Genomic DNA, 25,717 nt, shown 5'->3' with positions numbered 1-25,717 from the left:
TGAATACAAATATGTTTCAAAGCATCACCAAGTTTGTATTAAGGAAAACACATATACTGACCATAACCAACTTATAACCCACTGGCAATCTACTCGTGTATCACCGACAGAAAAAGTAAACTGCTTGAGTGAGAATCTTATGGTAAACAACAATGGTAACCGGCTATGATGGTCTTTAACATTGCTAAAAGATCAGTTGTCCCTTCACACTAGTACAGGGCGTGTTGATCTGCAGCCCTGTTATTATGACATGTTACAACATTTTCAAGTGGGCGGGTCGGCCAAAGTTGTACGTAGCTGTCAGATGTTGCATCCTAAGTTACATGTATATGACGTGGCCACTAAAGCAAAAAAGACAGAATATCGTCGGCAGTTAAGAGCAGCCCATAAATTGTCATTTAAAGAAAGAGTGACTGTCTTGGTTCATATTAAGACAACATATAAAAACTGGCTTAGATCAACCAGAGCTCATAGATTGCAGCCTGATGGTGAACATATGCTGTCTGCAGTGCAGTCAAAAAATCTTGGTCTGACTTGGTCCCTGCTAAATAAGTCAACACATTTTTCACAGGATATTATGCAAGCAAATAATGTCACAGAACAAGAGTGAATTTCCCACTTTCATGAGTGCTATGCCACACCCCAGAATATGGTGGTATATCTCCCAGATGTTCTGAGGCCCTTCTACCAAAGGTTTGACCTAGATGACATTCTTTTCTACATAAATAAAATCAGCAAGTCAGGGGCATGTGGTTCCGATGGCTTATCTAATAGGACACTTAAGAAACATCCTGAGCTACGGTCCAAGATACTTTTTCAAATATTTACATCAATTAACACAACTCAAACTCTACCAGTATCTTGGACATATTCGTTAATAGTCCCAAACTACAAAAAGGTGAGCGCTCGTGTCCATCGAGCTACAGACCAATTGTGTTACTTGACACCCCAGGAAAATCTTCACCAGGCTGGTGCTGAGAGATTTCAGAGAATGGACTTACACCAACCGGCTGCATGACCCATTTCAAACGGGCTTTGTGGCCAGTTTGGGTACTAGTCATAATTTGATGGTACTGAACATGATCAAATCAAAATATGCAGTAAAGAATCAAGTGCTCTATATAGCATATATAGATTTTTGTTCAGCGTTTGATTCCATTGATCGGAATTATATGTACCATAAACTTACACAACCCAATTGTCCTCCCTCCTTACTCTCCTTGATTATGTGATTTCATAGTAACACCACTGTCCAAGTAAGGTTAACCTTGGCAGGTAAACTTACTGCTAAAGTACACACATTTCGAGGGGTTAAGCAGGGATGTATATTGGCTTCATCAATCTTTAATTTCTTTTTGCTTGATCTTGGTGTTAACTTACGGTCTGTTCAGTGTGACCCACCTAAACTGGGGAAATATGAAATTTCACATCTGCTTTATGCTGACAACCTTATTCTGCTATCCGAAACTCAATTAGGGTTACAGCGGTTGCTCAACAAGTTGAATGAATATGTGTTAAGCAACAACTTGATCAGTAATCTCCTTAAAACCCAAATTATCGTGTGGTGTGTCTGCCTCACACTAACACCAAATCTAAAGAGTAAAAGGGGCAGCTACAAAATAGGTGTCTATCTAAAGTGTCACAGTATAAATACTTGGGATTCAAATTTGCAGTGTTTGCATCCAATAAAATTAATGAACTGGACAGAGGTAATAAACTTCAAACACTAATATGCTAAGCAAAAATCCTTAAAGGTAAATTTGGGAAGTTTACGTTGAATCATATAATGACCTTCTACCAACCAAAGGGCATTCCTACTTTGTTGTATGGAACTGATTGTCTTCTTCCTGTAAACACAACTGGTCAAAACTAGAATCTTGGTTCTGGAAAGAGCTTCTGACGTTACCTAGACCTGGGCTGCTGCCACTTATTAGACATGAACTAGGGTTGTTGTCCCTCGAAGTTCAAGTTAGGTGGAAAATGGCTGCAATATTGAGAAAAAGCATCCAGGACTTACAAGCCAATAATCTCTTGGGAATAATGGCTAAACTGTTACGCTCACCTGGTATCCACAGGGACACCACCCAGCCGCGTTACTCGCTGGTATGCTTCTCAGCTTTGCCTTGATGTGGTCTGCAGGGAAGGTTCTGCCTGAAAATACAGGAGGACTGTATTCAAGACTGACAGACTGGGGTAAGTATCCTCCCTCCATCCCCATATGATTTCAGTCCCTCTGGTACCCTCTCCTCACCTTGTGGGAGAATTAGGCGTGCTCTCCATCCTGCCTTCTTTGCAGGGGCACGTTGTCTTTCATGGGCGATTGCGGTCCAGTTACTTCACTGACGCTGGCCCGTTTGATATTGTTCAGGTAGGTCTTATTGCTGTTGTTTAGTTTTGTTGCTATCCTGCATGCCTTTCTTTGTTTAAAATGGCTCTTTTTCTCCCTCAGGTATGCAGAGCTTCAGCGCGGCGAACTGGCTTGGTTGAGCCCCACTGGTAAATGATGGCGCATTAAGAGCGCTGTGATGCGGTAAGTAAGCGCTATGTGCAGCGCTGAAAAGTCTTGCCTTTGCTAACCTGTGTTTTCCTTCTTTGTAGGTTGCAGTGTTCTTCAATGCGAGTGGAATGTCCGGAGTGGTGCCAGCCGAGAGGCGACCAGCCAGGTAAGCCTTTTGAGCAGTTCGTAATTTGTAAATGTCTCTACTGCCTTCTTTAATGTTGCCTCTATTTTCCTCTTTCAGGTCGTTCTGTCAGGGAGGCGTGCAGATTCGAGGAAGCTGTTCTCAGTAGCTGCAAGTGTTTAAAGATGAAGACTGTAGGTAAAATGCTGCTGCTAATGATGTTCCTTTTATCTCCTTGCAGGTTCTGCTTCTCCGAGGTTCGAGGGAGTAGCTGGACACGGTGAGTGTCACGTTGCAAGCTGCAAAGTAACACGAAGTGTGTTGCCTTACTCGGGTGTGGTTTAAATAGCCCCAACAAAATAGTCCAGGTAAAGTAGTCCCTAGGCTACCACACCCAAAACACAAGCCCGCATAGCTTGGTTCTTAGGAACCAAGCTATGTGGATGCCTCCATGTTGGCTAACAATACAATAAAGTAGTTCCCAAGCACATTGTTTTTCATGGTGTATGAGCCTGGCGCCATAGGGCTTTTGAAGAGGATGCCAGGCTCTAGAGGCCCGAGTCCTGACTCCACCTGGCCAATGGGTTTGCCAGAGGGCGTTTTGGGTGAGGGTTGTGACATAAACATCTCTTAGCGCGCGGTCAATTATTTACTAAAGAGTGGTGTGAGCACATATTGCATGCCCTAGCTGATGCATCCATAACTCTTGATCTCTTGTTGAGGAACCCAGATCGCGCAAAGGTCAAATTATTCCAACATGATTGGATAATAAATCGAAACTTGTGTTTGGATATACTGACTTTAAGTCAAATCCGTTTATACAGAAGCATTTTCGAAGTATGGCAGATTATCTATCCAAATGTCTAAATCCCAAATTGCAGAATCTATATCTTAGATTTAGGCTGAACCAGTGGCCAACTTTGGTGAGAAGGCGAGTTATTGCAAATGAGTTATTTTACTGTCGCTTTTGTGAAAATAAATCCCTAAAAGAAAACTTACAGCATTGCCTAACTGTGTGTCTGAAACTATTAAACTTAAGGAGCATACATTTCAAAAAAGAATTGGTAGTTTTATATAGTAGCATGGAACCAGAGATGGTCTGGCATAGTCTATTTAACAATGCCAAGCAAACAGTTTTTTGTTGACCATTTTTTCCTGATATGCTTATTTTTTATTAACGTATGCTTTGTTGTCGTGATGTTTAACTGATTCATTTGTGGTGTCAAATAATGTTGAATTGGTTGTTTTATTATGATGTTATGTTTAAATAATTTGAAAGGATGATTTTATTATCGAATACAAATTAATTTAAAAAAAGGAGAAAATCAAAGCTAAAACCCAGGCTGAGTTGGCAAACTATCTATATAAAAAAAATTGATCTGCCAGTTGCTAGCCCTGAGAAAGAGTGACACCTCATGAACTGTTGGTGCAGGAAAGGCTAATTGCTAGTTTAGAGGCTTTGAATACCCAGGACAATGGGGCTTTCCAAGTTGCATCAGACATTCGTCTTTCCCCCAGGCTGAGAAAATAGCAGACTAAGACTGTCACCTGTCAAGTGTGCAGGGCAGGAAACTTCAATTAAAAAAAAGGCCTCTCATCATGCTTCAAAAGAATTGACATGTGCTTGCATTTGGGGAAAAGAAAAACAAAACTACTAAGTGACAATAGACAACCTTTTGGTTTAAAAAAAAGCCTATTTGTAACTGAACTTTAAAGACATTTAACTTTGCAGCAACAATGAGGAAAATTATAAAAAGTTGCAGTTTTAAATCTACTTTTAGGCTCCTTCTTTGAAGACGACGTAGAACTCATTACTGCATAAGGAGCAGAGGTTTTATAGAATAACAAATTGTGAGGAAAGTATTGATATTGCGCGCATGACATTTTGTACACAAATACCAGGTGTAAATGAGCATCTCTGTACAAAGTTGGGAAATTTTAGGCCAAATCTTTCATGGTTAAAATTGCCAAAATGTAACAGAAAGGCAAACCTGGTCCCACAGACTGGGGGATTGGATTGAAATGGGACCCACAAAATATGTAACCTGTGCATCTGATTTTCTCAGAAGTTATAACTGTCTGAATATGTATTTGTGGGAAATGTGATGTTGGTTCCAGTGGCTAGGGGAGGTCTCTAGTCATTGTAAAAATCCTCCCATAAACATGACATCCTTTTCTGTGATCCAATCAGCGAAGAGCAAGGCGGAAACTATGCTCTTGCCCAATTCTAGCATTATGGGTGTGGGTATTAAGTCTGCCCCTGCCATATACTTTAGTGATGCCATTTGGCATGATACATAAGGGCACCTGGAAAAACACATAGAAAGAGACTGATTCCTGACTTTCTTCCTGATTTCCTGTGTGGCGCCCTGTTCCTGATTTGTTCATCCTACTTGATTCTGATTCCAGATTTTATTGCAAAGCAAAGGCCTATGCATTGCTGAACCCTTTTCAGCTAGGCCTCAAACTCTAAAAATCCCAAAAACTTAAGGGAAGCATTCTGATCCAATCTGGCTTGCAACTGCATGCCTGCAAACTCAACATCCCACTGATCTCCAGTAACCAGAAGGGCCAGTCCAGTGCAATCCAGTGCAGCCCGGGGACTAGAACGAATCAGATGATCCAATCCCGCCAGTTTTACCCAGCTGTCCTTGTTTAAACCCGATCCGTGTGATGACCAGAAACCTTGACGGTCCAAAATACTAAATTAAAGTGGACTGTAAGTATTAATAGGAATCATAGAAAACCAAAACAAACCTTGCCTTGCCCTGTCTCATCCCAATCTCTAAACCATCATATTCTTACCTTAAGAACCTGTAACATTGTCAGAATCCTTATTGCAATCCTGTCTTTGATTCATTTCGCTAAGCTCCATTTCTTTTGTCATTTTATCTTGTGTAAATCTTAAAATTATCAATCCCACTTATAGTGATCCAACTGGTTCCGTCGGAGAGGACACTTGGGATCTGGGTTGAAGTCATGAATCAACTCTAGAGCTTACTGTGTCCCTCCTTGGTATTCTGGCCGCAATGCTCTAGCATAGAGTAAAATTATAGTAAATCTTTTCTTGTCCAAACTGAGTTTCTTTTCTGTTTTCACTACCTGATTTTTCTAAAAATGCCTCTCATTCAACCTTGCATATCTTCATCAATTTAAAAGCTAGAGACTAAATTTCAACTCTGAAATATACCCAAGACTTATAGCTACATCCCAACCCAATAATCAGTGCATTTCACCCATTTTTCTTTAAAACCGTTTGGTTAATTTTAGACGGGACTCAACAAAGTTTTACACATGTGATTTATAGTTTAAATTATTTTCAATCTTCCGTTCAGATTCAAAGTGTTTACTTTTGCTCAAACTATAGTTCATGATTATTAGTATCTTTCCAATGTTGCTCCCATAGAAATTTGTACTGATTTAAGGAGTGTGGCATGCATTCATTGTTTCAATTTCCGAATGTCATTTTAAATCTCATTTTAAAGTGTAAGATTTCAAATCTATCTCACAGAATACATAGAAAAATAATGACTTTCCATTGCTTGCTGGGAACCAGCATGACCTTTCCATTATGGCAAGGTCTATTCTCAAGGACGAAGGGTAAATAGTGTAAAGAAATGTGTACTATTTGCGAGGATAAAGGGTAAATAGTGCAGAATTTCGAATAATAGTGCAGAATTTCCACTACTTGCAAGGATGATGAGATGAAGGGTAAATAGTGCAGAAGTTCTATTTGCCAGGGAAAAGGGTAAATAGTGCAAAATGTGTACTACTTGCCAGGACAGAGTGTAAATAGTGACAAATGTACACAGCTTGGAAGCCTTCGAGAACTGCTAAATAAAAAGAGAAGGCCATACAAGAGAGAGGGGTCGTCAGGGGACTGTAGTGCCAACATGATCGTGCCACGCTCTCTGTGATCAGGCAATGTTATCTGAAGAGCAGGGTCTTCCGCTATTTCTGAAGTGCAGTAGCAAGGGGGAAACTCTGATAGGAGAGGTCATTCTGTTGCAAAGTCTGGGTCATAGCGGAAGAAAACACATTTATCAAAATACATGGGAGCGTGAAGAAAATAGAGGCAGCACTACGAAAGCCGGTAAGTCCTTTATTCAACAGAGCTCGTCGGTGCCCTAATAGCTGCAGGGCTCAGCTTTATTTCAAAACCAGCAACCGTCCGCTGCGGTCACGCGACTCTCATTCCAAGTATAACAAGAGAGCATGCGCGACCGCCACGAGACAGCATACAATTCTCTACACATCTTCCCCCTCAAATAGAGCAAATAATTTACTTTATAATGCTAATAACAGTAACGAAAAACTTAACCAAAGCGACAAATCAGTAATATCAAAGAATTTGCCTGAACTGGAAAGAATTGAAAGTTAAACAGTAGTGCACAGCATACACATGACATGAGCAACATATCAGTATCAAGTTTCATAATCCCTCATCCACACCGGCTTAGATCTAGCCCTATGTGAAGAATCTTCTTTGACTCACCCACCTCTATAGTTCTTGTTCTCATCAGGCACCCTTCCTTTCATCTCCTCATTCAATTTATGATTATCCTCCTCCACAACTCTCAACTGTTGATCAAATTTACTCTCTTTCCCATCACCCACTCTCGCCAACCTTCCTTTCGACCAAACCTCACCTCCCTCCAAAATGACCACATTACTTTTCACTGCACATATCTTCTTCGGTCCCAGGAACCTACTTTCCACACATTTGTTCACTAGTCTGGGATTTTTGACATATACTCTTTCCCCAACCTTCCATTCTTGTTCCTTCACTCTCATCCTGTCATCAAACAGTTCCTTATTTCTTTCTTGACTCAGTGTAATGAGATTCATAATGTGGTCCCGATCAACATTAACCACTTTGGCCATTCCCAGCCATCTTGGAGAAAGCCTTGTCCCAGGTTCCCTTCCTTTCATCGAAACAAATGGAGATACACCTGTCACAGAATGTGGCGTAGTGACATAATTCCATGTCAGAATCCTTAATACCTCCCTCCATGGTTGTCTCGATTTCATGGCCATCTGCAAGCCCCCTTTTATGTACCTGTTGACTCTTTCAACAAGTCCATTAGCTTTAGGATTATACAAGGCAGTTCTTGTGTGTTTTATACTGTATCCTGCAAGAAACATTTTCATTGTCCCAGACACAAATTGCACCCCATTATCAGACACAATTTCAACAGGTACTCCTTCCTTAAGAAAAACCTTTTCCAAGAAACCAATCAACTCCTTTGCCGTGACCTCCTTTACAGCTTCCCACTCAAACCATTTGGAATGAAAATCCACCACAACAAACATGAACTTCAAGCCTTCTCCCAGACCCGCTACAGGACCCATTATGTCCACCGCTAACTTGCTCCACGGCTGCTCTGGTATCACATTGGGAATCAACGCAGCTTCCCTCACCACTCTGCATTTGTCACTTGTTTGGCAAATCATGCAATCCTTGACATACCTTTCCGCACTTCTATCAATTCCCGGCCACCAATAATTCTGTCTCAATTTCCTCTTCATAGCCACTTCTCCAGGATGCCCCTGATGAGCCAGCTCAACCAGTACCAACCTAATAGAATGAGGAGGAACAATGCACCTCTCTCTCCTTAACCTATCATCACATAGGTTCAACTTATTTTTAACTTCCCACCAAGTATTGAATTTACAATCCAAGTCCTTTTTTGCTGGCCACCCCCTCACTGTCCAACATTTGACTAGCTTGAGATCCTAATCAGAATTTTCTTCTTGTGTCCATTCTTCCTTACTAACTGCACCTTGTATTTCTGCTACTACTGACTCCTCCTCTGTCTCTCTATCTTCCATAGGTTCACCCCTGAGTGGCAGTCTGGACAGGCAGTCTACCACAACATTTCACTTCCCGGGCAAATAGCTCACATCAAAGTTAAAGTTTTGGAGTCCCAAACCCCACCTGCTTATTCTTGGAGAACCCATGGCCCATCTTCCGCTCTCAAACATCTGAACCATGGGCTTGTGGTCCGACCTGACAATAAATCTCCTCCCCCACAAGAAGTATTTAAAATGATTCACCGCCCAGAACATGGCCAATGTTTCTCTTTCAATAACTGAATATTTGCTCTCTGCCCCTCTCAGCGTCCTAGACGCAAATGCTATAACTCTCTCAGTATTGTCTTTTCGTACTGCACCAATGTCGCACCCAGTCCCAACATGCTTGCATCTACTACCAAAACAATCTTGTCCTTGGGGTCAAATCTACCTATGGATGGTGCCTCACCCACTGCTTGCTTAATACACTCAAAAGCCACATCACATTCAGCGGACCATTCAAATTTCACTGGGCCTCATTCCGAGTATGGCGGTAAGGGATAGCGGCCACCGCTAACGAGAGCGGTGGCGGTAATCCCTTACCGCCATACTCCGAGTTCCCTTTGCGCCATGGAGGTTTTAACACCTGCTTTTAGCAGGTGTTAAAATCCATGGCGCTAAGGGACCTTGATGTTAATTACGCCACCGTAATTTACGGTGGCGTAATTAACGCCTTCCCCACTCCCATTATGCCCTATGGGGCAAGAATGGGAATGGGGAAGGGTAAATGGGGATTGGGGAATTACTGCCCCGCCAACCTTGGAATGGGGCGGTAATTCCGCCATCCACCAAGGCGCTGCCGGTCCGGGTACGGCGTCAACCAAGGCGTTAATAGCGCCATTGGTTAGCGCCGTACTCGGAATGAGGCCCACTCTCTTCTTGAGTAACATTCTGAGGGGAATCGACACTTTGGCAAAATCCTTTACAAACCTATGATAATATTCGGCCAAACCTAAAAATGATTTCACCTGCTCTTTATCTTTTGGCACAGGCGCACATTTCACTGCTTCCACCAAATTCTTCTTAGGCCTCACCCCTTGCTCATCAATCTCATGTCCCAGATACTCCACCCTGTGTACCGCAATCTTACACTTGCTCCTCTTCACCGTCAACCCTGCCTCACTCAATCTGTTCAACAACTGTTTCAACACCTCATCATGTTCTTCAGTAGAACTAGCATATATCAGCACATCGTCCTGGAACACAATAATGTTCTTTACTCCACTCAACACCGTCTCCTTCACCCTTTGGAATACAGCTGCCTTAGAGGCAAGCCCAAATGGCATCCTACAGTATTTGAATGAACCAAACACCGTGATAAATGCCGCCAAGTGTTGACAATCCTCCTTCAGCGGAATCTGATGGTATGCTTGAGAAAGATCGATGACAGAAAACACTTTGGCATTGTTCAGTACTGATAAATTGTCACCTATTATCGGTAGAGGATGTCTATCCACTAAGATGTTCCTGTTCAGATCTCGCAGATCCACACATAGGCCCTCATTACGACCCTGGCGGAAATCAACCGACCGGACCGCCATAGCGTAAATAGCGTTTCCGCCATTGCACGATGGAGCAAAGTGCGGCTCATTCCGACCCATCGGGCACGAGCACCACGCCATGGCAGAAGTGCAAAGTCCGCGATGGCGGAAATGACCCTAAAACGGCCCACACCGCCGCCGTACGGCGCCCTAGGTGCAATACCGCCACCCATCTCAGCGGACACCGCAGTGAGCGCCAACCGGAAAGTACGGTGACCGTAAATATACGGAAACGGAAGTAAAAGCATGGTCCCGGAACGGGAAACATCACGCCGTACACCTATAAAACCACAAATTCCACACAACCATTAAAAATACTACCCTGAGACACATCCCAACCCGTCATCCACCCTAGTGAAACCAAGAAAAATGGGAAAAGTAGCGAAGAAAGCGTGCGACCGCAAGCGGCAGGTCCACTTCTCCCGTGAGGAACTCACCGTGCTCACAGAGACCCTCCAGGAGAATGCTGCCGCCGTCTTCTCCACGCAAATGACCAGGACGGCACTTGCGAACAAGAAGGCCATATGGGCCCTGGTGGCACAGCGGGTAAGTGCGGTGGGGACCGCACCCCGCAACCCACAGCAATGCAGAAAGCGATGGGACGACCTGCGGATACGCGTCCGTAGCATACTTTCTGCCAACCGCAACATTGCCACAGCTACCGGGGGAGGATCGGAATCACCCATCAAGTTGACCCCCTGGGAAGAAATCTGTGCCTCCACCATTGGAATGGAGAGCATAGAGGGAGTCGGAGGGATGGAGAAAGGAGTGCAGACATCCGAAGAATCAGGTAGGTGTCCCAAATAAAACAATGCCAAAACCACAATGTCCAATCATGTGAAGTACCACGTGCCCACATAGTGCAACAGTAACACATGTCCAGGAGAACGTCCACATACATAGGCCTGATAGCACACTTTAAAACTCACATCAAATACATAAATAATTAAAAATCCTAAAAACACCCTCTACACGTGCAGCAGGCACACCCTAACTGCAGGCTGCCAAACAACTGCACAATCACTCCACACACAAATGAAACCACCTCCAAGGCCCCGACCCAAATCACCCTCAGGTACCACCCCAATGCATGTGATACATTGCCATTCCAATTCCCACAGACCCATTAATAACGCTCGCCCTCCTTTACTCCACCACAGGGTCCGATCCAAACGACGAGCTCCAGGACACCCCTACCAGCACACCTGCAAAGAGGGCCAAGACCAACGGCCAAAGACCCTCCACCTCAGCTGCACGCATCAAGACACGGAAGCAGCACAAATCAAGTGGCAGCACAGAGGAGGGAACTCCAACAGGCACCCCAGCAGCCAGCATGCCCACAACACCACCACCACAGGTCCCCCCAATGGATGCCACAGTAGGCACTGCTTCTGGTGGCAGCAGCACCATAGGTGACACTGCATTAATGGCAGCATGCTCCGACACAGAAAACGGGGATGTCGAAGTCAGATCCATCCATGACCTGTCCCAATCCCCCTGTCTGTTCCATCCCGTACACCATGAGGATACCACGCAGGGGCACCCACAAGACGACGACTGGCCATCCCCCACAAGCCCTGTGGCAAGGCAACATGAGGTGATCAGCCACTCTGTGACACCACCGCAAATGGCCATGGCCCAGCAGAGGCAACAGTCCCTCGACCAGTTAATCGTGCAACAGCAGCAACTGGCCACGCTCCTCAAGGACCATGCCGATGAATGTGGGGGCACTAAGGCAGACATAGAAACATCAACTGAGACACTTAGGGCAGAAATGGAGAGAAGTACAGAGACACTAAGGGCACAAATGGAGAGTAGCACAGAGAGCCTGAGAGTACAAATGGAGAGTAGCACCGAGAGCCTGAGAGTACAAATGGAGAGAAGCACCGAGAGCCTGAGGGGGGAACTGCATGCGACGTCCAAAGACGTATGTGCCGAACTTGCCGCAGTGCGCCGTGTGCTCACTGAGCTCTCACAAACCCTTAGGGACATGCATGGACGTGAGCAGGCAGAGACATCATCCGTTGCAAGTTCCGTCCAGGGCAGCCCCCAACGTAGATCTGGGAGGAACCTGCGCTCCACAGGCAGGGGTGCCCCTGATACCCGCAGAGGGGGCTTGCAATAGCGACTGCCCACTGACAATGAGCATCGTTGGACACTGGTGTTCGGGGGGGAGGTAGGAGGGTGGAGGGGGTGTGTTGGGCTCACTTGGGTGGCGGGTCGATAGGGTGTCTAACATGATATCACATATGCCATAAACAATGCACGATCATCCAATGAGATGTGTGGACATTGATCTTTGTGTACGAGGCCATTATAGGCGTACAGTCCATATTGTGCATGTTCCAGACACACACAGTGCCACGAGTCCCATGTCCATGTATCAGCCACCAGGCGTGAGTGCTAGAAGCATGCATCTATGAGATGCTGACGAATGTCACGGCCCTCCTGTGCCTCGCAGACTCCATGAGGTGCTGCCACATCCCCACCCTCATCATGACCATCTTCAGGTGCTTGCAGTTCTGCGTCAGGGGGCATGGGCACATTTCTACGTACGCACATGTTGTGTAGCATGACACATGCCATCACCATCTTTGCAACCTTCACATGGCGGTACAGGAGTGCCCCGCCAGACCTGCTGAGGCAGCGGAAACGAGTCTTCAGTAGGCCGAATGCCTGTTCTATGACTACACGGGTACGTGAGTGGGCATGGTTGTAGTCCTCCTCATGCTGGTCCCGTGGGTTCCGGACTGGTGTGAGGAGCCATCTCTTCAGTGGATACCCGGCATCACCTGTATGTGGACAATAAACGAATTATGTGGAATGCCATTGCTACGTACGCACCCCCGCCCCCTTCCTGCCAGGTCATTGCCGCATCACATACCCCACATCATCATGCATGAAATGAGACTCACCGAGTAGCCAGGATCTGTTCCCTGCGTGTCGCTCCATGTAGCGTGGTATTGTAGAGTCCCTCAAGACCATAGAATCATGGGTTGATCCAGGGAATCGGGCACAACAATGTGTAATGATCCTGTTGGAGTCACACACCATTTGTACATTCAGAGAAGGAAATTGTTTTCGGTTGCGGTACTGGGCCTCCATGGCATGTGGGACGACCAATTCCACATGGGTGCAGTCGATGGCACCAATGCAACCCGGTATGCCGGCAAGTGCATGGAATCCCACTTTTGTGTTGGTAATTTCCTGCTCCGAGCGTGGTAGAGAGATGTAGTCGTCTGCGTGCTGCAGGAGGGCATCGAGCACTTGCAATAGTGTCCGTGAGAACAGTGGCTGTGATATGCCATGCAACTGTCCGACTGTGTGCTGGTAGGTGCCTCTGGCCAGGAAGTGGAGTACAGACACCACCTTCAGTAGGGGTGGGATGGCGGTTGGGCTATCTATCATGCTGACAAGGTCAGCCTGTGTCATGTCCACAATGGCGGTTATGGTGTCCCGGTCCAAACGGTAGAGGGTGTGGATCTGCTCATCAGTGAGGTTGAACGGATGTGCTCGGAGGCGTGGGATTGCGGGCTGCCTGCGTGGTGGTAGTGGCTGTGCTGGCGGCCCTTGCTGGCCCTGCCTTGCCCTCCTCCTCCTCCTGCGTCTCCTCCGTGCGGCCGGTTGTAGTTGGTGTTCGTCTTCTTCTTGAAGTTGGAGTACTTGCAGTGCTATCAGGTCCCCCAGGGCCAACATAGCTAGTCCTGCCGGTAGCATTTCGGAGTGGGTGTGGTTGTGGGAGGAGACTGGGTGTGCAATTTATGTGTTTTCAGGCTGTATGGCCTCCACCTGTGGTGATTCATTCCACCTGTGCAAGCTGCTCTCCCCTTTGGGCGAGCACGTCCCGCACACAACGCTGCAATTCGACGAATGGCATCTTGCTATTACAATCATGTATTTGTACCCGATGGCAGTGTAACCTTGGTTGATATGTTCATTCGGCTATGGTCCCATTGTTTCACATACTATCTTTGCAGTCGCGAACAGACTTGTGAAGGGTCAGTGGAACGTAGTACTCGAGTAACGGTGGACCCTCATGCAACACTGTACCGAGGTTCACCGACGGGCGGGGCGTCCCATTTGTGAGTGAAGGCAGTTGCCATTTTCACACACAGCCGCACTAGATGGATTAATTTGTGATTTCAAGCGGCCACAGATGCCTTTTCGACGTGATGTTGCAAATGAGGAATTCGAAGGGCGGCGCTTTCGGTTTTCAGCTAGCGGCGAGGAGATGCCCACAGGTCTGACTGCAAATATAACGTTCTATTGTTCAATGTCCTTGGGACAGGGGCCATGGCGAGGATGCAATGATTGATATGAATAGTTTGGGATGCGCAATAGCGAAGTGGGCGATGAGGCCGGACGTTCCAAAATACATGTTACTTCACAACACTGGAATTACGGGCTGGGGCACAGTGGATTTTGCAGGCTGCATAACGTACAGACTCAATGGAAATTTCACATGTTATGTGAGTATGGAAACAGGCGTTTTCATTACGGGATGAGGGAATGATGTATGGATGCATGGACAGATGATTTGATACAGAGTTTGCCATGTACAGGGCTTCTTGGAATCTATCCGCCTCCCCTGCGCTATCTGATGCAGGGCTGCCATAGTGGGACCATCGTCTATCTGGCCTTGTTGAGCCCTCCCTGTCTCGACGCGCCTTCAGACACTTGTGTCTATGCACGTTACCAATCCCATCTGATGGATTCTGTTTTAACAGACGCATGCACAGGTACACTCGTTTGTGATGGTGTTTTCACCTCGATATAGATAGTTATGATTCGCAAGTGGTTTTTGGGTGGTGATGATCCTTTGGAGTGGGCTAGCATGCATATGGCTGTGGATTTGGTGTGATCATTGAAGTGAGTAATTCAAATGTAGTTCTGATGGCCATACTATTCTTTTTCATTTCATTTGGTTGACAGGTATCTCCTCCCCTTTTGCCACTGCCATCTGTATGCCACTCCTGCAGATGGATTTTACTCCCGACACCTGCTGCTTCGTGTTAATCAGTGGAGCAGCATTACGATTTTATGGGACGATCGCCAATGGGCCACATGCCCTTACGCAGTACTAGTGGCTAGGAGCAAAATTTCGGCCTTTCAGCTGGACTAGTGCCTCCCTATTGGGACGGCCCTGCGGTTCTAGGCGCTTCCATGTTGCCTTTTCGTACGAGAATGTAGCCCCTGTGTACCATGAAGGAACAGGGCGTCACACAAGAAGTAGCTGGTCATTTATTGCGGATGCAGCCCACAATGGTGAAATGTGTTTTGGAGTTCATGGCCTAATGGCTGTATGGGCTTGGTGAATTTGTTGTGCATTAAATTTCTATTCTGATATGAACCGTGTAGCGTTCTTCTTTGCAAGTGATGTGGCATATTCCTATTTGGGGAGCGATGTATTGTGAGGAGATCTGCATTGGGTTCCAGCTTCGGAGTATAGTTGCGTGGTACTGTGCTGGGCGCGTTTGCCTACGAAGCCCAGTGAGGTCAGGGATAAGAGCTGCCAATATGACTGTTTTGATGATGTCATGCTCAGGGGCGGGGGATTAGCTTTTGTGTAACAGATGCCGGTCAGCCAGTTGGATTGGTGGAAGGATGTGATTATCGGAATATTGCTGGTCACAGGTGCCTGTGTTTGCGTGCGTTTCTTGGTGGGAGACTGAGGTCATGTCCATTTGTATAGCTTCTGTATTCGTGCCATCTGTGCCCTGCAGCTCCCATTGGCCCCTCTTGAGATTCATTTGTTCGTTGGCAGGCATGGATGACTAGTACATTTCACTGGTTGCATTGTGTGACTTCATTGCACCTACGGAGAGTTGTACAATGTGGCCAGGGAGCGGTGTACAGGCACTCAGTAGGGGCGTTTACGGTTGGTTCGCGATGCCGTACTTCTCACCATGGCGGAATGGTACTTTCCGCCGTGCTTGATGGCGTTAGGTGCATGTCCGCTAGGGTCAGAATTCGCGTACCGTTGCGCCATGGTGGTAATTACGGTTTGGCATGGCGCGCGCGCGCGTACTTGGTGCAGTTAGCGTTGGCGTTCACTACGGTGTCGCTAATGGCATCGTACTTTGCGGTGACGGGTCATGATCGCACCGAGCGCTATTCGATGGCGGTATTGCATTTCCGCCATCGTTTTTCGATTTCCGCCAGGGTCGTAATGAGGCCCATAGTCTAATATCTCCATTGGCCTTAGCCGCTACTACTACCGGCGACAGCCATTCTGAGCTTTCACACTTCTCTATTACTTCCCTTTGGAGTAACGACTCCACTTCTGCTTTGAGTTTCTCACTTAACCCATGAGCTACCTGCCTCACCCTGTGCACTTTTGGACTGGCCCCTGCCTTGATCTGGATCTCGTGTTCAAATCCTTTCAACATCCCTAGTTCCTCATGAAACACCATGGGATAATCCCTTTCCCATCTGTCCTTCAGTTCAGCTACATCAACTGGTCTCTCCGCATTCGCCTGTATTATAATTCCCAACTTCCACTGTTCACCCCATCCTAGCAGTGAAGAACCTTCTTGGGTAACATACACCTCTGATTCACAGCTCCTCCCTTTGTATTTAATGGAAGCATGGAACATCCCTACAATTTCAATTCTCACGTTTCCATACGCATAGGGTTCTATGTTGTGCTTCTTCAATTGTCTCACGTCTCCTTGCATACAAATCAGAAATGTCGCCTTTGACATCAATGTCCATGGTGAGCAACTGTCCACCTTCATTGTCACCACTCTTCCATTGACAATGAATACATCTGTAGGCGCACCTCCCTTGCTTGAGACCTCTGATACTTCCAGCACATGCTTTCTGGTTGCTCCTTCCCATTTCCAGATCTTCTTCTTGTTCAGGCACTCTTCCACCTGCTTCAATGCTCTGCACTGTCCCTGATTCATGGCAAACTCTCGCGAAAAGACCTTTCTTCTTGCATTTCAGACACAAGATATTTCTGGCTGGACAAAACATGCTTGTGGAAATATGACGGTTACTCCCACATTTGTAGCACTTGATTTCCTTGTTGGGGACTCCCTTACGAAATCCCTTCACCGCAGCCACTTCTCCTTACGACTTGTCTCCCTTCATAGTGGTCATATATTTTTTTTTTTTTTTTTTTTTTTTTTTTTTTGTATTTAATCAACAGATTTTTACAAAAATGATTTTTTGTCGTAAAATTCGCATAAAGCTGGTGCTGTCGCTAAGTGTTGCTTTAAAATATTGCTTAAAATGTGCCGTCCTCGCGGACTATGCCCGTGGCAGATTTAGTGATTCTAGTATTTTGTACGTAGCTATCTGCCATTTTGTCTTGTCTCCTCCCATTAAGCGAGCCCAACAAGTGTCTTCGTCAGCTATAGTAAAGTCCGAAAAAATATGTCTCAGGTAACGGCTTCTTACTTGTTGGTTTGCAGCACATTTTAGCAATAAATGACGTATTGACTCTATTTCTTGTATATTGCAAAAACGACAGAAATTGGATTCAGTTTTGCCTCTTATTGCCAAGATCTCGTTTGTTGGCAAGAGATTGAGGCGAGCACGTAGTAACATGTCTCTCCCCTTCCTACAAGGGAATTTTTTGATGAATTCTTGTAGTTCGTTTAGTCTTTTTACGTTTGGAGGCAGATGTGCGGTTAACTTGTTTTTTTCTGCAATTTCCAGAGTTCGTATCCAATCGTATTCTCTTAGTTTTTTAAGGACTAATTTCGGGTTGGTGGTTAGTGTTTCTTCGTTCTCCTGAATTTGTTCCAACACCTGGATGTTGTCGTTTTTCCATTTCATTAGGCTTCCAGTATTGGTTCGTTCGAGTTCCTGATTTATCAAATTGTAAATTGATGGAGGCTCCGCCATCCGACATTTCCTATAAAGCATCAATTTTGCCTGTTCGACAGAGCTTTTAAGGGACGGCAAGCTGAGCTCTTTACGAATCGAGGCACCTGATGTTGAGTTAGGCAGCATGAGGACTTTTCTCCAAAACTTTGACTCCATTTTTGTCCAGATATCTAAAGGCAGGTTTATCATGGCATCGCCTCCATATGATAGAGTTGGCATAACTTTTTTCTTGTAAAATTCTCGCACTGGTATCAGCGAGTATCTGCCAAACTTTCTATCTATTGCCCTGGCTTGGGCTGCCATTAGGTTTACTTTCGTTGTTAGTGCTATTTGCATGGCTTTGTCTTGTTTTGTACTGTCTAATGTGACTCCTAGATATTTAAAGACCAAGACTGTATCAATTGGTTCGCCCTCCAGATTTAAGCTCGGTCCTTTGCTTTTTCTAGTCGCCTTCCCGAATCTCAGCAATTTGGTTTTTTTGATGTTGATTTCTAGCCGGTTTTCTTGCATATACTTCTGCAGACTTGCCATTTGTCGCTGTAGTCCCACGGGAGTGTGGTCCAAAAGTACTAGGTCGTCCGCGTATAAGAGCCTCGTTATTGGTGTTTTACAAATTTTCGGTGGAAAAGATCGTATAGTTGTGTCTGAGCCATTTATATCACCAATAAATGCTAAGAATAAGGCCGGGGCCAGTGGGCACCCCTGTTTCACACCTCTAGCTGTTGGTATCTGGTTTGATAATAAGCCGTTTTGGTCCAAACGGATCCGCATGCTGGTGTCTGTGTATAGTGCCTTAATTGGGTTCAGCAAGGTTGCAGGACAGTCCCATTCCTCCAGTTTAGACCAGAGCCTTGCCCTGTCTATACGATCAAAGGCCTGGGTCAGGTCGATGAAAGCCACAAAGATGCTAGGGCCCCCTTCCAGGACTTTATTTTTCAGGACAGAAAGGAGTAGAATATTGGCCGTCGTGCCCATGTTTTTCTTAAATCCCGTTTGAAATGGGTCTTCACACGGAGCTTTTGCTGCCCATCGCTTAAAGTGGTCTAGTAACATTGCTCCAAACACTTTCCCTATGACATCGAGGAGCGCAATTGGTCTATAGTTCATTGGATTCTTTTTGTCACCTTTTTTGAAAATGGGTACCACTGTTGCTGATTTCCAGGACGACGGTATAGTTCTCAAATCCGCACATTTTCTGAAGATTTTACTCAGAAGATTTGCCCACTCTTCGGGATTTGTTTTTAAGTCCACATTTGTGACCCCGTCGGGCCCCGGGGCTCTTGAGTTCTTTAGACTTGATATCTTTAGTCGGATCTCCTCGGAGTCGTCTACTTTTAGCCATGGGCCTTGCTCGTGTCCAACGGGTTCGCTAGAGGGTTTCGTTGGAGCCAAATACATTGTTTCAAAGTGTTTTACCCATGTTGTTTCTCCCACCTCATTTATTAATGATTTTTCTTGAACGTCCGTCGTGGCTCTCAAGGTGCTCCAGAATTCTCTTGTGTTTCTCCCACTAATCATTTTCAAGATGTTTTCCGAGTCTTGTTGGTAGAGTTTTAACCTGTGTTCTCTAACCCAGGCTTTGTAGTGCTTTGCTGCCGCCGCTGCTTCTTCGTATGCTGCCGGTGTATCATTAATTTTTGCTCTTCGTTGGATTTTGCGAAGGATGCGGCGTTTCTCCACCAAAGGTTTATCGAACACATGTTTTGGTGGGTTTCCACCAAATTTTTTTACAAATGTAGTTTTTTTGTACTTTGTTAGAAGAGGGATATAGTTAGTTTTGTTCTCCTCCGCTGTTTCCGTCATGGAATTAAATCGATTTTCTAGTTCCACAATGTGCTCCTTTGATAGTTTTAATCGATTGCCTTGTCCGTTGACTATGATATCGGCTTTCATGTAGTCATTCGGGGGGCTTGATGCCTCCCAAGAAGTTGAGAGCAAATTGTGATCACTGGCCCTTGTTCTAATTATTCCAAAGTCTTTTGTTATAGCCAAGATCGGTTCTGTGACGAACATGTAATCTATTGTTGCCTTTGAATTATTTCTTTCCCATGTTGGCAGATGCTTTGGGTCTGGGAAGGCTTCTTGTAAGTTGTGCAGATTTCTTGATTTCATCAGACGGGTCCATAGTATTCCGCGCTGTTCTCCCCGCTGTCTGTTTACTTGACTGCTTCCTTTCTCTGGATCTGTAGAGCATATTGCGTTTAGATCTCCGCAGATCATGAAGTGGTTTACTAAGTGTTCCGCCATGGCTATATCCAGTGCTTCTTCAACTTTCTCCAGGAAGGTAGTTGTTTCTGTAGATGCTGGATTCCAGTAGACGTTTGCTATAATTAATGGTGTTTTTCCATAGCTTTCTTTGTTATTTGTCTTGCGAGTCCATGAGGCTTTCACCATCAGTATTTCCAGGTTACTAATCAATGTCTCGTCTAGTGTGATCCCACTTCCGTTTTTGCAGGCGATCAGGAGCCCTGAAGATGGTCTTCCCAGACGGCCCTTATTTGCGGGTGCCAAGATTAAATCGAATCCTCGCATAGAGGGTGGTTCACACAGCCAGGTTTCTTGGAGGCATATTAAATCATATGCTCCTAAAGTCATGTCGCTAGCCGATAGGAGGTGAAGATGTCCTCTCGTATTCCACGAGCACATTTTTATTGTCTGCTTCTGTTCTCCTCCCTTGCATTTCCCTCGTTGAATGTGCTCGACTCCAGGAAACTGCTATTTTTGCTTCTTTTCTGTTAGTGCTTTTGGCAGCCAGGACCATATTCCTTTCATTGGGGCACATTTTAGTGAAGGTTCGCTCTCGGTTTTATTTTGTTGTTGCTCCTGATTTTGTTCCCTGCGAGTCGCTGTTTCCCTGGCTCTGTGAATGTTTCTTGGATCTTCTTGTTTTCGTTCCTGTTTTCGCGAGGATGTTTCCATGTCACTATGGCTAAGTCTCTTGTCTTCTGTCTGGTTTCTTCCATACTGGATGTTTTCCTTTAACTTCAATGATTTTTGACCTTCTCGCTTTTTCATTTCTTCCGTCTTTTCCTTAACTCCGAAACTTGTGTAACTTTTCTTTGTTTGTAAGTTGGAGTTACTCTGTTTATTTAAGTTTTTGTCTGGAGATTCTTTCCTCTTCCTATCATTGTTGTCATGTTTTTGCTTTGTCTGCGTCACTTGGTACACCCTTAAGTCGTATCCCATGTTTTCTAGTTCTCTTTTATTTTCAAGGAGGGTGTTTTTTAACTTCGTTGACGCTATATGCAGGTAAGTTCTGGCCTTGGTGTTTCTATGACTTGGTTCTACCACTAATAAATCTTCTGATTTGATATATTTTAGGTTTCGGATGTATTTGAACAACTTTAATACCGAATTTCTGTTTAGTGTTACCTTGTCCTCATTTTCTTCTACTTGCGTTATTTTAATCTGCCATTTCGCTTGGTCCCATTTCCTAGGCTTTGGGTTGGGCCACTTGGTCCTGTCTCTATGCTGTGGACTCAGTTCTCCGTAGCCACGTGATGAAGTTGTGATGATCTTTTCATTTTTCCCTCGTTTGTCATGTTTATATTTCATGTCCTTGCTCGTTGGCGTATATCCTCTTAAGTTTTTGCTTTCGCTCTCTTGCTCGTCTTGGCGATACTGAAAATCGACTTGCTGTGTTAGATTTGAGCGTTCTCCCTCGCGGGCCTCTTGTCTTGCGCGGGAATGGTGGTCTACCTTCTTTAGAGTTCTGCCACTCCGTTGATCTGGTGTTCTTGATCTCGCCCTTTCTCTCTCCTTTTTTGTATCCATCATTTGTTTCAGAATTTTTTGTCTCACCGTTTCAGTGACCTTGATTTCGTTTTTGTCTCTGCTACGTGTCTTTACCAATTTTTGTTTTTGGCGTTGTTCGGTCCGTTGTGAATTTACCTCTACTTTGTTGTCTGCTTTATTGCTTTTACCGGCCAATTGTGAATACAGGCTTTTGGAGGTTTTCTTTGGGCTTGAATCTGAGGTAGAGTCTTCTGACACGTATTGACTCAGGTTCATTAGTTCATCGTTTTCCAGAAAGTCATAAGTTATCTTCGGTGGTGCTGTCTTATTCGTTTCCGAGTTTTCCTGTTTATTCATGGGTTCTATATTTATATCCAAGCTCTCCTCCATGCGTACTTTATCTTTGTGGCTTGCAGGCCGCTTAAAGGCTTGAAAAATCGCCTCTACTGATTCTGTACGTGTCTTAGGCAGCTTAGGTAACGATTTTTTTGTTCCCTCTTTTTTTTTTTGAACGATTTCTCCTCCCTGAAGTTGGTCTCCAGGTACTTCAATTGTGATTTCTGGTTTGTTTGAGTTCAGTGTACACTCTGATTGTCCTAGACGGGTATTCATCTGAACTACTTTAGTGACTTTTTCTGTGGATGATTTGCTCTCTGTTAAGTCTATCGTGATAATTGTTTGAGTTTCTATAGTTTTTGTCTTCGTTGCGTGAGCCTCATCTTTCCCACATGTTTGGTTGGGCATGGCTGATGTATCTTGGTTCTCTTCTTGGTTGTTTTTTTTCCTGGCTTCTAAAGCCATGATATATGCTTCTAAAAAGATGACTTTGCTGTACATCATTGCTTGGATACTGGTGTGATCCTTCAGTGAGTCGGCGATGGCTTCATAGAGCTTCAGGAATGGAGCGAGTGCTATATTTACAGATGACATGATGGAAAGTAGGTCAGTCTTTTTGTTTAAGTGTTCCGCTGAGCTCGAAGAATATTGCTGCGTTGAAGTTCTCCTTAAAGGGGCGTCAATTATAATTGTTGTCTTGTTTCCCCCCAGATTTTGTGATGGTGCAACAGTGTCAAGTAAGCGACTTCGATGTTCCGTCGTATCTGGTCGAGGACTAAGTGGTTCATGGCCCCACTGGTTTTGATGGTGATTCTGTCCGTGTTTTTTCATTTGGGCCTGAACTGGAGTCGGCGCTTTGGACGGGATTGGTTGATCAACTGAGTGTGTGTTTTCCTCCGTTTTGCTCAGATGTCGTTCCCGTATAGTCTCGTCGTTTACTATCGGGTCGGGCTCCAGAAGTGGATTTGTGGATGTTATGTTGTCTGATTCAGACGTATCTCCTTTCTCCAAATTTGAAACTAGTGTAGTATCTATTTCCCGCAGTGTTTTATTTATCTTATCCATCCCTGTTTGTATACCACCCAAGGTTTCTTCTTTCTCACCGGTACCTGGTTTTTCAAATAGACTTTCCCTTTCCTGTTGGGGTTTTGGTTTCTCCTGTTCCCTGGCCCTTAAGTTGTCCCGTTTCTCCCTTTCTTCTGTTGTTTTTGTGTTGATTTGTAGATGCAGGTCGCCATTGAGTGTCTCTATTTCTTGCAAGGCCGTTGGGGGGAGAAGTGTCTTAAGTGTTGCGGGCTCTTCACTTTCTCTTTCTTCTAACTGATTCAATGATCCCTCTTTCTCCTCCAATGGTAAAACGTCCTTCGCTCCTGGTTTTCCACTCTTTTTACAGTCTAACCTTCGTAGTTTGAAAGGGGGTAAACATTCATTTAAAGCATCGAGTATCTCCATGTCTGATAGCTCCATGTGATGTCTATTTATCCCTTTTGTGTTAGATCGAGACGTGAAGTAGTTTGTCATTGGGTTTTTTTCATTTGTTGTTGTCCTAATTTTGTTGAGATGTTTACCACCCTTATTTCTTTTTGTGGTGATTTTAACCAATTGCCTTTGCCTTTTTTTGCTGTTAGTTGTTTTACTGCCTTCACTGGCCGTAAGAACTTCTTCCATGTCTATTTGATTGTCCTTGTCGTCTGTGCTGTCTTCTGCCTCTGCGTGAATTGCCGCCACCACTTGGATTTGGCCCAACGTCAACTCCCCCTGATGGGCCGTGCTGGGAGGTGCTCGGCTAGACTCGCCGGATGGTGCGTGTTTTGTGGTCTCTACGGCGTCCACCCCTCCCCCGCCTTCCTGGCCGTTCTCCACCCCACTCGTAGCTAAGGGGCCGACTCTGTGAGTCCCCGGTGTCTCAGCCGAGGAATCCCTGCGCTGGTCACCCAGGTCCATCGCGACCTGCTCCACAACGGGGTCCGGATCGAGCTCGGGTAGTAGTTGCAATGGTGGCGATGGCTGCGGTTGTGGTTTTTTCCTTGCATTTTGCGGAAACACCCCTATTGGAGACAGCAATGAGTTTGAGGGGTCTGTTTGTTGTATTTGTACATTTTGTTCTGGTTGCGGAGCCCAAGTCTGATGTAAAGTCTGTTGGCCACCCTTGTCTTGCAGACCCCATTCACTAATTTTGTCATTTTCGTTTCTCTTTGGACTATGTGTCAGTGTTGTCTCATGACCCCTTGAGGTGCTTCCCTGTTGTTTTTGGGTCATTTTCATGCTTCTCAGGCACCTACCTTCTTCTTCTTCTGGGGGGGATTCGCTGGTCTCAGTTTTTCTATTTGGTCTTACTGCCCTAGCGGCCATGTCTTTATCAGGGATCACGGACTCCCGGCTTGATAGTACGCCACCAGCGCCTAACAGCCGCACAACAGCCAACGCCCTCTACTCCTATCGGGCTCAACGCCGCGAGGGTGCGTTGTCTCTGCTTTTGTGGCAGAGGATGTCACGTGAGCGGTCACGTGAGTCACAAAACTCCGCCTCCTCCAGGAAGCTGAGTAGTTGCCTGCAACTGCCTGCGGGTGGTAGCGCGAGTGAAGGAAACTCCCAGCGCTTACTCCAGGCACAGGCACAGAGGCTTCCAGGACACGGGAGCTGCACAGTTTTCAATTTGTTCTCTCTTGTAAGAAATATTTATGAGTCTGTTCCATACTTCTTGCCATGTCTATGGCCGACTCCAGTGATGCATCTTTAGATAATAGCCTCTCTTGTATTTTTATATTATTCGTGAAACGAACCAATTGGTCTCTTATGAGAGAGTCAGTGAGTAGCCCAAATTCACACTTATGACTAAGAGACCTCAATGCCGCAATAAAATTTTCCTCCGGCTCCTGTGGATCTTGTATCCTTTGGAAGAACTTGTGTCTCTCAAATGTTATATTTTTCTTGGCTTCAAAATGAACTTCCAACTTCCTTTCCACCATGGAATATTGGTCCACCTCCCCCTGACCTTGCTGTGGAAGATCAGGTAATCCATCATAGACACTTCTGCCTTCAGTTCCCAAATTGTGCAGCAGGATCGCCTCTTTTCTCGCCGCTGCGAACTTGTCCCCTCAAATTGCAATCAGATACGTGTCAAACAACTTCTTCCACCTGTCCCACCTTATAGGTGGAGCGCCAGGTTCTGACAGGAACGGTGGCAGGGGTGACATACTTGCCGCAGCCATCTTTCTGTGTGGTGTCCTATTTACACCAAATATCACCAAATGCGCTAATGCACTGACTTATATCTCCAATCCTATTCACTGTTCTTCCCCTTATCTTCTTAGTATTTGTCAGTCCTTCTGTGCTTAAATGCTCTTAAGCAACTCTTCAGTGTAGATGGTGCAGGTTCACTGTCTATATGTTTGTTCCTGCAGCACAGCCTTGTGTGAAGCACCTTCACCTCTGCAGTGACTTCAATGTCCTCTGGGAGGCACACTCCCTGTGAACCCTGCAGTGACCTCAATGTCCACTGGGAGGCTCACCCCTGCAGTAACTTCAATGTCCTCTGGCACACTCCATTCTTGTGATGGCCTCTTGTTGGCCCTGAGCTTACTCTCAGATGTGCCTCCCCCCTGGCTGTGCCCCAGCCCCCCCTCTCCCTGCTCCTCACTTTCTTGTCCAACGAGAGGGAGAGTGGGCGGCACCCACCAGGAGGAGCTGCATTTCCCTATGTGGCCGCTCGCTCGGAGTAGAGGCGGGGAGACCGTCCCCCTGCAGCGCCACGCTCCGAGGCGCCGCAGAGACAGTCCCTCTGCAGCCCCCCAC

The 25,717-nt window shown here is 45.6% G+C and overlaps 1 protein-coding gene across 1 annotated transcript; it reads right to left on the bottom strand.

The window, feature by feature from the left end:
- Positions 1 to 20,566: 20,566 nt before the first annotated feature.
- LOC138447985 (neurofilament medium polypeptide-like) lies at positions 20,567 to 23,866 on the bottom strand. The gene has a single exon (XM_069604511.1). The coding sequence runs from the start codon at positions 23,864 to 23,866 to the stop codon at positions 20,567 to 20,569; it is 3,300 nt and encodes a 1,099-aa protein (XP_069460612.1).
- Between the last annotated feature and the right edge of the window lie 1,851 nt (positions 23,867 to 25,717).

The sequence above is a fragment of the Ambystoma mexicanum genome, chromosome 3q (genome assembly GCF_040938575.1).
Source record: "Ambystoma mexicanum isolate Mex_15411 chromosome 3q, UKY_AmexF1_1, whole genome shotgun sequence".
In the NCBI taxonomy this organism is placed as follows: Eukaryota; Metazoa; Chordata; class Amphibia; order Caudata; family Ambystomatidae; genus Ambystoma; species Ambystoma mexicanum.
This window is presented reverse-complemented; position numbering and strand designations above follow the sequence as displayed.

Excerpts from the sequence above, each read along its gene's own strand:
- LOC138447985 (XM_069604511.1), bottom strand. The coding sequence starts at position 23,866 with ATGGACCTGGGTGACCAGCGCAGGGATTCCTCGGCTGAGACACCGGGG.